Genomic DNA, 15,570 nt, shown 5'->3' on the forward strand with positions numbered 1-15,570 from the left:
TTATTTTATTTTATTTTGATAATCTACTATTGAATAGTCTCCAGAGTACTGTTGTAATCTTTCTGCAGTGACGTCAGTGCAGCAAATCGCTACAGTGATTTAAAAATAGTTTGTTCTTTGACTCCCCAAGCTATTGTGTGTAGGCTGGGTGGAAGGGGGAAATAGTTATATTATAAATGTAGTTTTGGGTAGAAGTGGCCATTATTTCTGATATGCATAATGATATTACTATACAGTATAACTCTCCTAGACTGATAATAATATAATAAGTTAATTAACAAAAAGAACAAAGATAGTGCATAGTGTACAATGTATGATCTTATGCACCCTTCCTGAGAAAGCATTTTTTCTATGAATGTGTGTGTAACTGATAAAACAAAAAAAATTCCTTCCAGTAGCACCTTAAAGACCAACTAAGTTAGTTCTTGGTATGAGCTTTCGTGTGCATGCACACTTCTTCAGATACGCTGAAACAGAAGTTTAACTTCTGTGTAACTGATGTTGCTTTGAAAATTTATATGTTAATATAAAATAACTAGTTCTTAACAACCAGAAACAACGGCTTCATCTTGGCTTTATTCTGCTATTACACCCTGGTGACTGGATTTTATGGACGTGCTGCTGCTCAAAATTGTCATATGAATGCTGTTTTCTGAAATGAGTGTAAAATGCTGTTTATTTGGGGGGGGGCATTTAATTAGCCGTTCAGTTTGAAATATTATAGGTTAAGCTGTGTGCCTTTTGAATATTTCTGCTTACAGTGGTGCCTCGCAAGACGAAATTAATCCGTTCCGTGAGGCTCTTCGTATAGCGGTTTTTTCGTCTTGCGAAGCAAGCCCATTGACAGCTTAGCGGATTAGCGCTATTAGCGGTTTAGCGGCTTTTAGCGATCAGCTGTTAAGCAGCTTATCAGCGGATCATCTGATAAGCGGCTTAGCGGCTTAGGAAAAGGGGGGGGGAGGGAAGGGGAAAAAACCCGCAGGAACTCGCAAGACATTTTCGTCTTGCGAAGCAAGCCCATAGGGAAATTCGTTTTGCGAAGTGCCTCCAAAACGGAAAACCCTTTCGTCTAGCGGGTTTTCCGTCTTGCGAGGCGTTCGTCTTGCGGGGCACCACTGTAATTTTGTGCAATTTAACAGTACTATATACAGAAAGCTGTTTTATTATTTCATACAAAATGTTGTGTTTTACCCAAACTGATATGAACTATATCACTGAGTTATACCATGACTGATCTCACTATTTTTAATGGAATACCAATGGTTTAGGGGCAGCCAACATAACCTGCTAGGGCAGGTACTTCAAATGCACATGAAGTGGGTAAGCCAGAGACTTGATTTTGAAATATTTTAAGGCATTCAAATGAATGTTACATTTTTATTAAAGGATTATTCAGTGGAGAATTTTATATCTTCCATTTCATATTTGTCCTCCCAGTGCTTATCAGTTGTAATTAATACATACTTTTCACGATTTATCTTTCTTTAGTGAAGGAAAAATAATTATAGGATTTAAATATTATTAATAACTAATTTTATAAGAAAAAAATGAACACAATAAAAATATATTGATCTCTGAATCCAGATTACAGCTGTTGACTTAGCTTCTAGCCTGAATCCCTGCTCTTCCCAAATTCCTGTTTTTCTGTTTTGGCCAATAATAAATGCAGCAAGCGCTGATCAGTATGTGTACTACATGTAAACAACACTCTGTAGGACAGTATAATATTTCAAGTTCGTCAGGTTGTCTACTGATGTGAAGGTTGTTGTTTTTTTACACAGCATTTTGTCAAAAACCGAGGCAGAACTCAATTTTACACGAGATCTCAACTTCTATCAGACTTTGGCTCTTTCTTTCCGGTTTCTGTAGCTTAGCACACGATTCATTTGCCTACCTGCTCGTCATTGGCTGGTGGGTGGATGGACATGTATCGTGCCATGCATGGTGTTACATCATTGAGGATCAATCCAGACTTCGCTTCTGTGGGTGAGATCGTCCCCTAAGTAGAGTTCCATTCAGGGAATGCTCCCTCCGGCGATTGTAGGAGATGACTTCTGCTGATTCGCCCTGCAACCTCCCATGCACCCTCCCATACTGTTCTGGAGGATGCGGGGGGATGGGACCCTCCAGAACAATATGGGAGGTGGTGCAGGGGGTTGCAGGGAGAGACGGGAAATCAGGAGAAGTTGCCTCCCAGGCATGATCTCTCTACATCTACAGAAGTCTAGATCCCCACCCACTGTGAAGAAGAGAGCAAGTAACTTTTGATGCCTGGTTCTGCTGTCAAGCAGCCTCCAACAACTCATGTATAATAGGAAACATTTTTGCCGTAAATGAGTAAATGCTCTGAAATCCTTCTGTCTGATCCTCAGCCGATTTTCTCCATGAGGTGACCCGGCTGTGAGCTTTGTTTGCGGCTCCTTTAAGTAGTAAATACTATGGATGTATATCAACTTTGTTTGTACCTCATATGATGAAGTGAATTGGGATGATTTGGGGAAAACTCAATTTCTGAGTTGGATTGTGCTTGTTAATAAGGCACCTTGTGGTAGATTAGGGATTCCCTAAGCTTCTAAGTGTCTATGTGGCTTTAGCAGACCGAATAAATATATGGCCATTTCCCTCCACACGCACACAATTCAGAGAAACAAAACCAAGCTGACTTGAAAAACACCCAGAGCTTGGAAGGGAGGGGTTGAGGAATCTTTATCTTTCACATACATTTCTATTTTTGTTCAGTCAATTATTTACCCAGGTTACTCCAATCCCAGTGATTTGGGAGAGGGACTAAAAAAGGTGTTTGGTTTTTTAGTTGATCTGTGCCTTCCCCTATGCAAGTCAATTGTATTCCCCCAAACTGGGGGCAGGACGGAACAGAAGGCTCCCCAGAACCCAATAAGTTTAGTGGTGCTACCACCACCAAGTTTACTAAATATTCACAACTAGGTGCAAGATTGTCTATCAGCTAATCAACATGAAAATATACCTGAAATTTCTAGAAAGTAATACTTTGTTTTCTTTCTTTTTTTAGCGTCTTGTTGAAGCTGCAGAAGATGCTCATTTGAAACATGAATTTGATGCTGATTTACAGGTAGGAAAAAATATATCTTTTTGAGGTTAGTATGTTGAATCCAAACATTCTGTTGTGGAAAGAGTCACCATTCATGGTAGAAGAGATCTGCTCACAGATGGACCTTTTTTCTATGCGTGGAAGATGGACCTTCTTTTGCTCATGGTGTAGAACCCTTGGATACAACTAATGGTCATCTGAAAATACAGTATCATAAAAGGCCTAGTGCCTTTATGCAATGAAGATGACTTAGTTATTTTGTAGGCCCATACTTTCATTGATTATGACAAGATATGGCTGAATTTTTCAGCAATGTAATCAAAATTTCCAATTTTGGGCAAGACTTCAAACTCTGGAACCAGAAGCATGAGGTGTAGTTGCAGTGTACAGTTACGGTATCTTGTTTTTGGGGGACTCACTTCTTTGCTGGAATTATACTTTTCTGTTCAGGTAGAAATGGTTTTATTTGTTTTTACAATTGCAATTCTTTTATCTCTTATTATAATGCGCATTATATTGCCTTGGGACCTTATGGTGAAGGGCAGACAAGAAAACTATAAATAAAATCTACTGGCAAGAAATTGCTTTTTAGGAAATTTAACCTACAGAGATGGAATTAGAGACGTGATGTTGCTCTTTGAAAAAGTGTTGAACTTCATGTTTAGATAGCCACTACTTAAACTGGGTCTAAAAGGCAGGGCAAGACAATAATCCAAATGCTCTTTCATCTACTTGCATACAATACATTTTGGACTAATGCGTAGCAAGTAGCCCATGAGGACTTCACATGAAAATTAAGGTAGAAATAACAGTCCATTGGCTCATTCCAATTACCTTCCAGTGTAAAGGCCCCATTCCCATTGGAAACACAGCAAACATCTCAGCTTTCTTGAACTGTCTGGATTCATATTTTGATGAAATGGGGATGTGTATCCATATCCAAGACCAGCACTTATCATGTTGATTAGCTTATATAGTACTGAGCACTTGAAAACTGAAGCTGGAAAAAAAAAATCCATTACTTCGCTTTTCAGTAAAGGTCTAATGTACTGTCAATCTACATTACATGTTGCGCAGTATTAAAACTGAACCCCAAAGGTAAAAAAACCAGAGAGCTGGTTTTAAGGAGCTATGGAAACTTTGGTATTTCTGTACAATTAGAAACAATATTAATCAATGGAATATTTGAAAACTCTTCTAAAACCACACAGGAAAAGGCTATTGTGCTTATGCCATGTTTGCAGGCTTCCCATAGACATCTAGTTGTCCTCTGTGAGAACAGTATGCTAGACTAGATCAGCCTGTGGTCTCATCCAGGACTTTTCTTATGTTTCTAAATGAATAGGATCTCTGATTTTGCAAACCTATCATATTTCCTTTTCCCTATATCCACAAGAAGCCAGATCTATTGCCTGAATAAACCAGCTGCACATTTATAGAACCCATTATTAAAGATGCCTTATCACCACAGTTCATCCTCATTCCTTAAATCCTTAGGTTTGGGGAAATGTTGATGATCTTAGCACTTTCAGGTTAAAAGCCATTTGTGTTGGCAGCATGAGCCGCAGAGCCTAATCTCTGACAGGGCCTTTTGTTGTTTATTGTTGCCATGGTCCATTACAACTAATCAATTGTTAATCTTGGTTTCAGTGACCTCTCTGCAACCCTTGAAGGGAGATGGTTGTTCTTTATTTAACAAAAGGAAATCTCATAATACCACCTGCTCAGTATAAAACGATGACCAGGTTGAGAGTGAAAGCGAGGCGAAGAGGACATTGTTCTTTCAGCAATTTTTCTTTGGAATGGGGAAATTTGTAAGAACCATTTGTGCTTTCTAGTAAGCAGGAAAGACTGTATTAGTCGTATTTGGATGAGCTTGATTTAGTATTATAACACTCTGGGAACTGTTTCATGGGTCCTCTCAGTGGTTTCACATGAAATCCTTAAAGCACAGTTAAAAGCGTCGGGATCAGTAAAAGCAAGACAATTTAGAAAGGCAGCCAAATACAAAAAGAGAGAGAAACTTAAACGTATCAAAGTGGAACCAAAAGGTTTTTGCCATCTTCCTTGGCAAAAAGCAACTCAGCGAAAAGCAGTTGCATGGCTGCTTTGACAAGCTGCCTGCACTGCAGGGTCTAATTGAACTCTAGCGGCACAAAAAAGTGAGAGAGTTGTTGTATTCAGTTGTGTGTCTCCATTCACAGAAGGTTCTTCCAAATAATACAGTGCTGGTAAGCCCTATCTTCACCCAGATGTTCATTCAGATACATGTCTGAGTGTTCCTCTGACTTACACTATAGCCTGAGATCCAGGAAGTGAAGTGTGTGTTTTATGGTGCTCACTTGCACGGTTTTCATCCTCATAAAAATGGCCTCATGATCCTCTTTCAGGACCCTCTGCAGATGTTACACCACTTTCATTGATAGCCCATGAATATAACTAAATATGCACTGATAAAGAGGAAATCATGTAATATTACTACTTTTTGTCTATTGTGAAATACCAAATTCAGAAAACTGCAAGCAGCTTGTTCACCATGTCCCCAGCCATCCCTCTCTGTCCCATCTTGTACATTTATTTCCCATATTGTTTTTGCTTCATTTAGGTAAAGGTAAAGGACCCCTGACAGTTAAGTCCCATCGCAAATGACTCTGGGGTTGTGGCACTCATCTTGCTTTATTGGCTGAGGGAGCCGGCGTACAGCTTCTGGGTCATGTGGCCAGCATGACTAAGCTGCTTCTGATGAAACCAGAGCAGCGCATGGAAACGCCATTTACCTTCCCACCAGAGCGGTACCTATTTATCCGCTTGCACTTTGATCGAACTGCTAGGTTGGCAGGAGCTGAGACCGAGCAATGGGAGCTCACACTGTCGTGGGGATTCAAACCGCGACCTTACAGTCGGCAAGCCCAAGGCTCAGTGGTTTACACCACAGCGCCACCCGCGTCCCTTGCTTCATATAATTTCTATGCTATAAAATGTGAGTGCAGCATTATTATGGTCCTTGACACCGGACCTATTTGAATTAATCACAGGAATCTATAGCGAGGGGCATAAATAAAGCTGCCTGTTATTTTAAAGAAATAAATCAGAACAGGGGATAGGACTGTCTATCTCACTAAAATCAAATACCATGTGCCTGATGAATGGGAGAGCATAACCTCAAGCATATCTGGATTTAAAGCTTTCCCTGGCTGCATTTGGCCTTGACAGAATTTCTACAAGGTCTAAGGGTCATGGGCACTAATAGTAATATCCCGGTAGCAGCTGAACTTTCCAAACATTCATGCTTCTAATGTCTGTATCATTGTTGCTTTTCTGTCAATTTCAGGTATTTTTCTAGGAAGCTAGGCTAGTGCCTTAACATCTGAGTAGATGTGTAGTAGTGAAAGGGTAGAATGCATCAATTTCAACGAGAAGATCTGCAGCCTGCCAAACAGCATGGATGGCCCTCTGTGGGTGTAGCTCAAGAGAGATCATTTGTGGCTTTTAAAAATTAAATCTACCAGTGGATAATCCTACCTATCACGTGAATTATCTTAAACTCAAGTGCTCAAGTAAATTCCAGAGATTTGTTGTTATGTTATGCTATGCTATGCTATGCTATGCTATGCTATGCTATGCTATGCTATGCTATGTTATGTTATGTTTTATGTTATGTTTTATGTTATGTTATATGTTATGTTATGTTATGTTATGTTATGTTATGTTATGTTATGTTATGTTATGTTATGTTATGTTATTTCTTTATTGCATTTGCTATCCACCAGTTAATACAGGTATTGTACAGCAATAGAAATAAAAGAACCCCACCACATAATACCACGCAATACAGTACATACATATTGACATATAGGGGGATAATACAAATTATAGTTCACCTGTCAAAGGCCAAAGAGAAGAGGAATCTTCAATTATTGCCTACTGTAAAGTGATGCTGACTTACATACTTCTGTGGTGAGGTAGTTCCCCCACTTTTTTTGAGGGGGGGCACTGGGGAGAAAGCTCTGTCAACATACAATCCAAAATATGATTTTCCTTACCTCACCGTGAAAGTATGATTTTCTTGCTTTTCTTTGTGAACTAGAATCATCATTATCATTTAACACTTATAAGATGCCTAACATTTTCTAAGTTGCGTACATATATTTAAAAACAAGACAACTGCTGCCCACAGGATCCCCATCTAATAGACATGATACAAAAGGGAAGAGGAAAGCAAGCAGATTGCTGCATGTCTGTCAGTGAACACTGGAAATTTGCTCTTAGGCGCGGCTTCCGATTGGTTGCAAGAGCTTCTTGCACTCAAGTGGAATCTGCATTGGATGTTTGAGTTCCAAGGAATGTTTGAAAACCAAAACACTTCTGGGTTTTGGCGTTCGGAAACTGAAACGTTTGGCAACGGAGCTGTTCGAGTTCTGAGGTTTGACTGTATTAAACAAAGTGGAGAGCATCCATGATGTGCTCCTGCAAGGAGGTTGTCTACCTATTACTGTAAGACTAGCATTCAGGTTTGCATTGTTAGGAACCAGAAGCTAACTTAGGAAAGATATATCTCCATAAAGATCATTGAAGTACAGCCTGCTTTCTTTCAGAAACCCCCAAAGCTTCATCAGTTATTTGACCACAGCCCTGTGAATTCTGTGTCCTTTGCCTTAATAGCAATTGCAGACAGCTAGCCAGCAGGTTGCTTTGACAGCATAAACAGACAGCGTTCCAGATACGATGTTTCTTAAAAGACACCTTTTTAACTGATTCAGAAATTGCATTAGTGCTTCCAGTTCTGCCATCCTGTAATGCCAAAGCAAGATCTAATTACCATATTTTTCGCTCTATAGGATGCACCGGACCACAAGACGCACCTAGTTTTAGAGGGGGAGAATAAGGGGGGGGAAATCTCTCCCTCTCTGCGCAGCGCTCCTTCAGTGAAGCGGCAGGAGAAATGGAGCCCCTTCCATTTCTCCTTCCGCTTTGCGGAAGGGGCGTTGCACAGCTCTCCCTGCACAGTGCCTCTCCAGCGAAGCAAAGCCAGGAGAGCAAGAGGGATCGGTGTGCACTGATCCCGCTTGCTCTCCTGGCTTCAGCGTTGCTTTCGCTGAAGCCATGGAGCCTGCATTTGCTCCATAAGACGCACACACATTTCCCCTTAATTTTTGGAGGGGGAAAAATGCGTCTTATAGAGTGAAAAATACGGTATACGGAGAGGTTCTGAAATCTGTTTGCTGAGCACTTTGTGAATACTACAAATGTTAGATAGCTCAGTTGGTTAAAGCATAGTACTAACAATGGCAAGGTTGCAAGTTCGATCCCTGTAAGGGACAACTGCATATTCCTGCATTGTGGGGGGTTGGACTAGATGATCCTCAGGATACCTATCATTGCATGAGATGTCTAACTGTTTTTTCCCTATGATCAAGAGGCAATAACTGTCATTGCATCTTGACTGGTATGCACTACACTTGATTTCTTGTGTGTTGAGGCTTACTAAAATATGTTCAGAACACTATTTTAACAAAACAAAATATCCATAATTTCTACCTACCCATTCCACAAACTGTCTTAGCTGCCTGTTAAATAAATTTAAAACCAAAGGCATTTGAACACATGTTGGTTAATGTGTTTATATACTAAGATGTAGTCAGAGAATTATTTAGCTAGGTTTGGGCGATAATTTTAAAATGTTACACAGCAAGCCTAACCAGAAGTAAGTCCTACTGAATTCAATGGGTCTTAATCCCCAGGTGAGAGGAGTTAGGATTGCAGGCTTAGAATTTACAGTGAGACTGAACAAAATAAATGCGGGTTTGGGAGCGGAAAGTAATTGGGGGCTTTTCATGTTTTGATGTTAGAACAATTTGTTCACAACACAAAAGCTCTATTCATGCACCTAAGCAACAAGGTAGAGAGTCAACAGGTGGCAAACATTATGATGGCCAATTTTGCCTAGAGGAGTCAATTAATAAGTGGAAATTGGGGAAGGGGAGCCTCCACTGTAATCATGCTCCCCCCACAATGGAGTCGCTCTACCCTATTTAGATGCATGAACAGGACTAACAATCATTTTCAAAATATAATAGGGCTGAGAGAGATTTAAGGAATGTATATGAGGAGGAAAAATAGAGGTCAGTGTGCAATTATTTGCTTTAATCGAATTTTCTGTCTCGGAGCATTGCATTATATGAAAGTGAGTAAATGCGAGCAGATCACAGATGATGGTGTTCAGAGCACTGTAACATACTTTGTAGGGGAACCTTACTGCCAGAGGGATTAAAATAGGTGAGGGGGCTGGTTCAAGGCATACTTGGTGTTGTAGCTGGCAACTTAGGAGGGCCTGCTTAAGGTCAGCATAGAGGATAATTTTGATTCAGTCAACATTTAAATGCAAACCTACCTAATTCACAGTTTCAAAGACAATATGCAAACTAAAACACAACCATCCTTTGAAGTCTGCACTTCTCCGAATTCTGGAAGACAGTTCTCCCATCAGATAATGTGAACAAAATGCGCATGTTAAAATGTGCATAAAATGTCTACATTTGTGAAAATAACACAGTGCTTTATATTAGAGAATAATGCTTTGGAAAAATGTGCATGTTAGGAAAATATTTGCACTAAATTATGCCTGATTTTTTGTGATGCCTTTTTAAAAAAATAAATAAATCACAAACTGGTTGTGATTAAAAAAAATGAAAAATTGAGAGATTGGTAGGTCCCTAGTATGAGAGAACTACTGGTCTTTGAGACCTACCTTTTGCCTATAATGGGAAAGCTCTGGAGAACGAAGAGATGAAAACTCATGTCATAACTTGCTGGGGAAAAGCTTGGAACAGCTGTTAGTGCTGTCAGGGCTTGCCAAGTCTAGGGCTCTGCTCAGCAGAATGAGTAGGAAGGCTCCCAGATACAGCATGGGTAATTTACCACATTCTGAAGCAATACACATTTCCATCTAATGAGTGGTTTGTGTGCCTCTGTTAAACCATTAAGCCCAGAGCCTAAAACAGCACCAATGGGATTGACATTTTAGTAGGAACTGGGAGCCACTATCAAAACCACAGTAGATTTGAATTCATTCATAACAGATCCATATGCTTTGTGAGATGTATGTGCCTATATGCAGGGTTTTCTTACCTTGTACGGAAAAAAATGCAAACTGTTCCACTGGCAACCCAATCGTGTTCCCAAGCTTTAACTTCTGCTATTTAAACAACAGCAGGGGAGCATAGGACTGGGAATTAAAGTGGCATCTTCATTCAGCAATTAAATTCTACTTCAATCAATGGGTGTATTTCCCAGTTATTTTGTTTGGGATCTGGAAGACTACATTTCTGCAATAATTCCTGCTATGGTGTGGCACAAATGGATGTTTCTGAACGTGACACTTGGCTTTTGTATGGAATTGCATCCTTTTCTGTGCATCTCAGAGTCTTTAGGCATAATTATGAATTCTCTTTTTATTACAGTATAGCCTATCTGCAAATGAACTCCAGCAGGGTAGCATAAAACTATATTATGTGAAATGACTTATACGCTCCTAAGTGATGATATCATGGCATTTACGCACAAATCTGATAATGAATATCGTGGACACAACCTTTGCTATTGGCTGCAGCATATACATTTCAAGCCCAGATTGAATATAACACCCTCCATATAGATATATCCATAGCTTTTGACTATTTTGATACTCATATTCATAAAAATGAGGTCAGGAAATCTGTCAAAGTGTCTTTATTAAAAAAAAGGGATCTCAGCTAACCCTTTTGTTATTTCCTTTCATGATCTGCACATATATTTCGATAGAGTTTCCTGATGGGTTTCTTTGAAGGGCAAGCATTAACAGATTTCTGTAACTGATTATCATTTGATGCATAATGGTGAGCTCTGTTTTCCATTATCATGTAGTCAAATGTATTAGTACTTTAACTTTCAAATGCATTTAGGGGTTCTGTTGGTTTTGCAACAGCTTACTATTGTTCTACTAGTTTATGGTTAGCTCTATAATTTTAACCAGAGCAGGACACATTTTATGGAGTCAGTTGTCGGGTTCATGCTATGCTGTATCCACACAGTTAATTAACCATTTAGCTCTAGCTTTTTATTTTTGTTTTGTTTTTTGTAATAGGGCAACCTAGCTCAGACTTAATACTTTGTTGAAATGAAGTGAGCCAGCAAATTGTGCCCTGTGCTTTTAGATCAGGGGTCAGCAACCTTTTCAGCCATGGGCCGGTCCACTGTCCCTCAGACCATGTGGTGGGTTGGGCTATATTTTGAAAAAAATATGAACGAATTCTTATGCCCCACAAATAACCCAGAGATGCATTTTAAATAAAAGCACACATTCTACTCATGTAAAAACACCAGGCTGGCCCTACAAATAACCCAGAGATGCATTTTAAATAAAAGGACACATTCTACTCATGTAAAAACACGCTGATTCCTGGACCATCTGCGGGCCGGATTGAGAAGGCGATTGGGCTGCATCCGGCCCCTGGGCCTTAGGTTGCCTGCCCCTGTTTCAGATCATTAGAGCTGTGACTAAGTTGGCATTTAAGAGAAAACATTGCCTTCCCCCTTAATTGCAGTGTGTTCATTAGCAGTGCTTTTTTTGTTCAGGAAAAAAATGAAGTTACCATTCAATTGTGCACTCAATTCATGAACTCTTGGAACAAAACCTGTTTAATTCAATTAGTTTAAAAAACAACAATGGCAAATTGATAATTTTGAATACATTTGGGCAATTTGATAAATGAGCACTTGAAGACTTCTGGCATTTACATAAAACATAAATTAATGATTTGATTATTTCAAAAATGTGTAGTTCTGTCTTAAATGGCGCTGCCCTCTTAACATAATTATTCAAAGAGAGGGGAAAGGAATACCAAAGAAAACTGCAGTCCTAAACCTGCTAACCTGGGAATAAGCTTTATTTAAATCAATAGGATTTACGTCTACATAGACTTTCACATGGTTGTGCTGTTAGGCTGCAGTCCTATATCTACTTAACTAGAGCTCCTGGGAGAAAGTCCTACTGAACTCATTGAGATGTACTTCTGAGTAGATTGTGCTTTAATTGTGTAAAAGAGAACTGACAGATAAAGCCCAATCCCATTTACCCAGGTGGCCTGAGGATCTAGCCTGTCTTACTGGTAAAATGGTTAAGTAAATATTGTAGATGAGACACAGACACTCAAATCCAAAGCTCTACAGGAATTCCCGGGCACAAAAAGAACTCCCATATAAGCAAGAGCATCCTAATAATTCATCCTAATAATTTCTGTGGCAGAAATAGGCCTAGCGTACGTGTGTTTTTGTGCATGTGAAAAGCTGTCCCTGAAATTAAGCTCCAGGTAAGTTCCTGAATAGCCAACTCAGTCTTCTTCTTCTTCTTCTTCTTTGGCGATCACTTGTAGCCAAGTAAGATTGTCTTCCATAAGCACGGTTTTAACAATGAGTCCGTAAGTGACTGGGGAGGCCAATTCTGGATCCACACGTCTTCCCACAGTGGGGACATTGGTTTCTGGGCGGGAGTTGATCACGGTGTGGATTTGCCAAGTGTGCCTTTCTCCTAGCATGTTTCTCCCTTGCATCCTGAGTTCGAGTGTCTTCAAAGTCCATGACACCTTTAGTAAAGGCTGTTCTCCAACCGGAGTGCTCGCAGACCAGTGTTTCCCAGCTGTCAGTGTTTATACTACATTTTTTAGATTTGCCTTGAGACAGTCTTTAAACGTCTTTTGTTGACCACCAGCATTACTGTCAGGGGTTCAGGAGCAGAGGCACAGGGAAGAGAGGAGATGGAGAGTGAAGGGGAAGAATCCGAGGGGAGCATAGGAGAAGAGGACAGTGGACCGAGGGATTCCATGAGCCTCTCCAGCGAATCGGAAGATTCACAGAAGGGGGCGCCAGTGGCCAGGGGTAGGGGGTTCCCAAGGGGAACGCCCCAGGAGCAAGGGGGCAGCAGGGACTCCCAGAGCAGTAGTTGGAAATCAGGACCAGCTTCCCCACCAGAGCAGAGTGGGGGGGAAGAGTCCCAAGGATCGGGGCCAGTGCATTCCCCACCAGGGAGAGAAGATAAGGCAGGGCTGACCACACCTCCATCGGAGAGTCAGACAACGGAGGGGAGGTCAGATCCGGCCAGCATCCCGGAAGAGGGAAGCAGTGACAGAAGTAGTGTAACGGTCAGGAGGAAGGTCACTGGGTTGGCGCGAGAGGCAAGTTCAAATGTACAGGAGCGCGGGACAGCAGAGAATGAGGATTGGGAACCGGGTCCTAAAGCCCGCCGGAGGGAGGGGGAGGAGCTAAGCGACTCAGCGTCGGAAGAGTCCAGAAAGGGCAATGCCCCAGCGGGCAGGAGGACCCAGAGGAGGAGAGAGCAGCGTAAAAGGTGGAGCAGGGCTAGGATCTTAAACTGGTGTCATAGGGGAGGAGACTCAGACGGTACTTCGCCGGTCTAGGGTTTAAGACGTAGAGCTGTGCGCTGCGGCTTTGAAATGGAAACTGAACCTCAAAAAAGACTTTTGTACATAAAGACAGCCTAGCGTTGGTCCTCTGTGAGCTGGGACCTAGAGGCAGCTCTGACAGTAAGTACCGTCTCCTTAAAAACCTCGCGACGTGAGTGGACGCGGCGAGGGGCGAAGATTGGTACTTTGCGAGCTCACGAAAGCAGCACAAGATGACTACCGAAGAACAAATGGCAGCCCTGCAAAACGCAGTGACACAACTTAACGCAGAAATACTAGTGTCCAGGAGGAGAGAAGAGGAAGCAGCTGCTGTCTGCAAGGATCTCCAAGCCAGGTTGGAAATGTTGACTAAACAGGGGCTACCGGGAGCCAGACCAGAGGGGATTGGGCTGGGAAAGAGAGGAGGCAGCCTGGTGTCTCATTTCGATGGGAGTCTGCAGCACTATCCTAACTTCAGAGCAGACGTGGTTTTTGCGCTAAAGTTACTGGACAAGGACTTTAGAGATGAGCAGGAGAAAGTAGGCTTCATACTAACGCATCTCCATGGAGAAGCTAAAGCGTGGTTGCGCAATCTGTGGAGAGATAATGATCCAGCCCTCCAAAACGCGAATGCCTTCATTAAGGCAATGGATGCTTGTTTTTTATCAGCGATAGATGTAGATGTCGCCAGAAAAGAGATACATGGATTGAAACAAGGCAGAGCCACTGTGAGGCAATATCACTCCCGCTTTTTTGCATTGGTAAACGCGCTGGGATGGGAAAAAGATTCAGCGGCTGTCAGGGACCTGTTCTGGGAGGGGCTGAACGGTGCTGTGAAAGACGAAATCGCAAGGGGGGAGAGACCCCAGAGCACTCAAGAAGTTGTCCAGAGAGCGCTGACGATTGGGGTGCGTCTGGAAGAACGTCCCTGGAGCAAAGACGAAGGGCGTTGGGGACGCACACCAGCGAGAGCACCTCCTTTATTTCCCAGGGACTCAGCGCGCGCTCAATCCACGCCTCCACTGGGAGGGGGAGAGGAGCCGATGGAGATAGGTGGTGCCAAGACTCAGTCAGCAACCAGAGCCCTAACACCGGGAGCAGCCAAAGTGAAGCCTCCTAGAGGGAACAGGAAGTGTTACATCTGCGACAGTGCTCAGCACATGGCAAAAGAATGCCCCCAGAGGCTCCACAAGCACACTGCAGCCTCAGCAACAGTAACAGAAGCAGTTCAGCAGAGAGAACCACAGCAGGGAAACGACGAAGTCTGGCTGGAAGCAGAGCCACTGGGGCCCAGCCAGACGAGTCAGTGAAGCAGTCCCCAGGAATCTTACAGCCCACAGACCCCCTCCCGCCCAAACCAATGGTGCAGCTCACCGCAGCACTCCAGCTTCCCAATGGGCTCACCATGGAAGTCCCTATTACCATTGACTCTGGTAGCAATGCAGACTTTATAGGAGTGGATTTCATCAAGCAACATAGCATAGCGCTCCTGCCTGCCACGATGCCCCTAAAAGTAGTGACAGTCGATGGAAGAGAATTGCTGGGGGGACAGGTGGTACAGCAAACGCCGCCAATGGTGATGCGAATTGGAAATCACCGCGAAGTCATCAGCTTCAATGTCACCCACCTGTCAGACACGCCCATAGTATTGGGCATGAGCTGGTTGGACAGGCACAGCCCGGCATTGGCATGGTACCAGCGTAAATTGACATTCTGCTCCTCCTACTGCGCAGAACTTTGCATCATGACTAACCAGGAAGACGAGGGGCAAGAAGATGACCCACAGCTACAACTGGGCATGCTGCAAGCGGTACCCGACAAGTACAAGGCGTTTTTGGAGGTCTTCTGTGAGAAGGAAGCGGACAAGCTGCCTCCCCACAGACCCTACGACTGCAAGATTGACCTCCTGCCGGGGGCGACGCTGCCAACGGGAAAACTGTATTCCATGTCTGAAGACGAACTGCAAGAGCTCAGGGAGTTCATAGATCACAACTTGAAGCGGGGATTCATCCGAGAATCCAAAGCAGTGGGGGGCAGTCCTGTGTTCTTCGTGAAGAAAAAAGA

The 15,570-nt window shown here is 42.4% G+C and overlaps 1 protein-coding gene across 2 annotated transcripts in view; it reads left to right on the forward strand.

Annotated features, from left to right (window-relative positions):
• Positions 1-15,570, forward strand: part of CACNA2D3 (calcium voltage-gated channel auxiliary subunit alpha2delta 3) — a 494,630-nt gene that overhangs the window by 159,432 nt on the left and 319,628 nt on the right. For both annotated transcript variants that reach the window (XM_079964982.1, XM_079964983.1), the window contains exon 4: positions 3,032-3,091. In XM_079964982.1, coding sequence (XP_079821108.1) covers positions 3,032-3,091 — 60 coding nt within the window. The remainder of the gene's footprint in view (positions 1-3,031; positions 3,092-15,570) is intronic.

The sequence above is a fragment of the Podarcis cretensis genome (genome assembly GCF_951804945.1).
Source record: "Podarcis cretensis genome assembly, chromosome: 2".
Classification (NCBI taxonomy): Eukaryota; Metazoa; Chordata; class Lepidosauria; order Squamata; family Lacertidae; genus Podarcis; species Podarcis cretensis.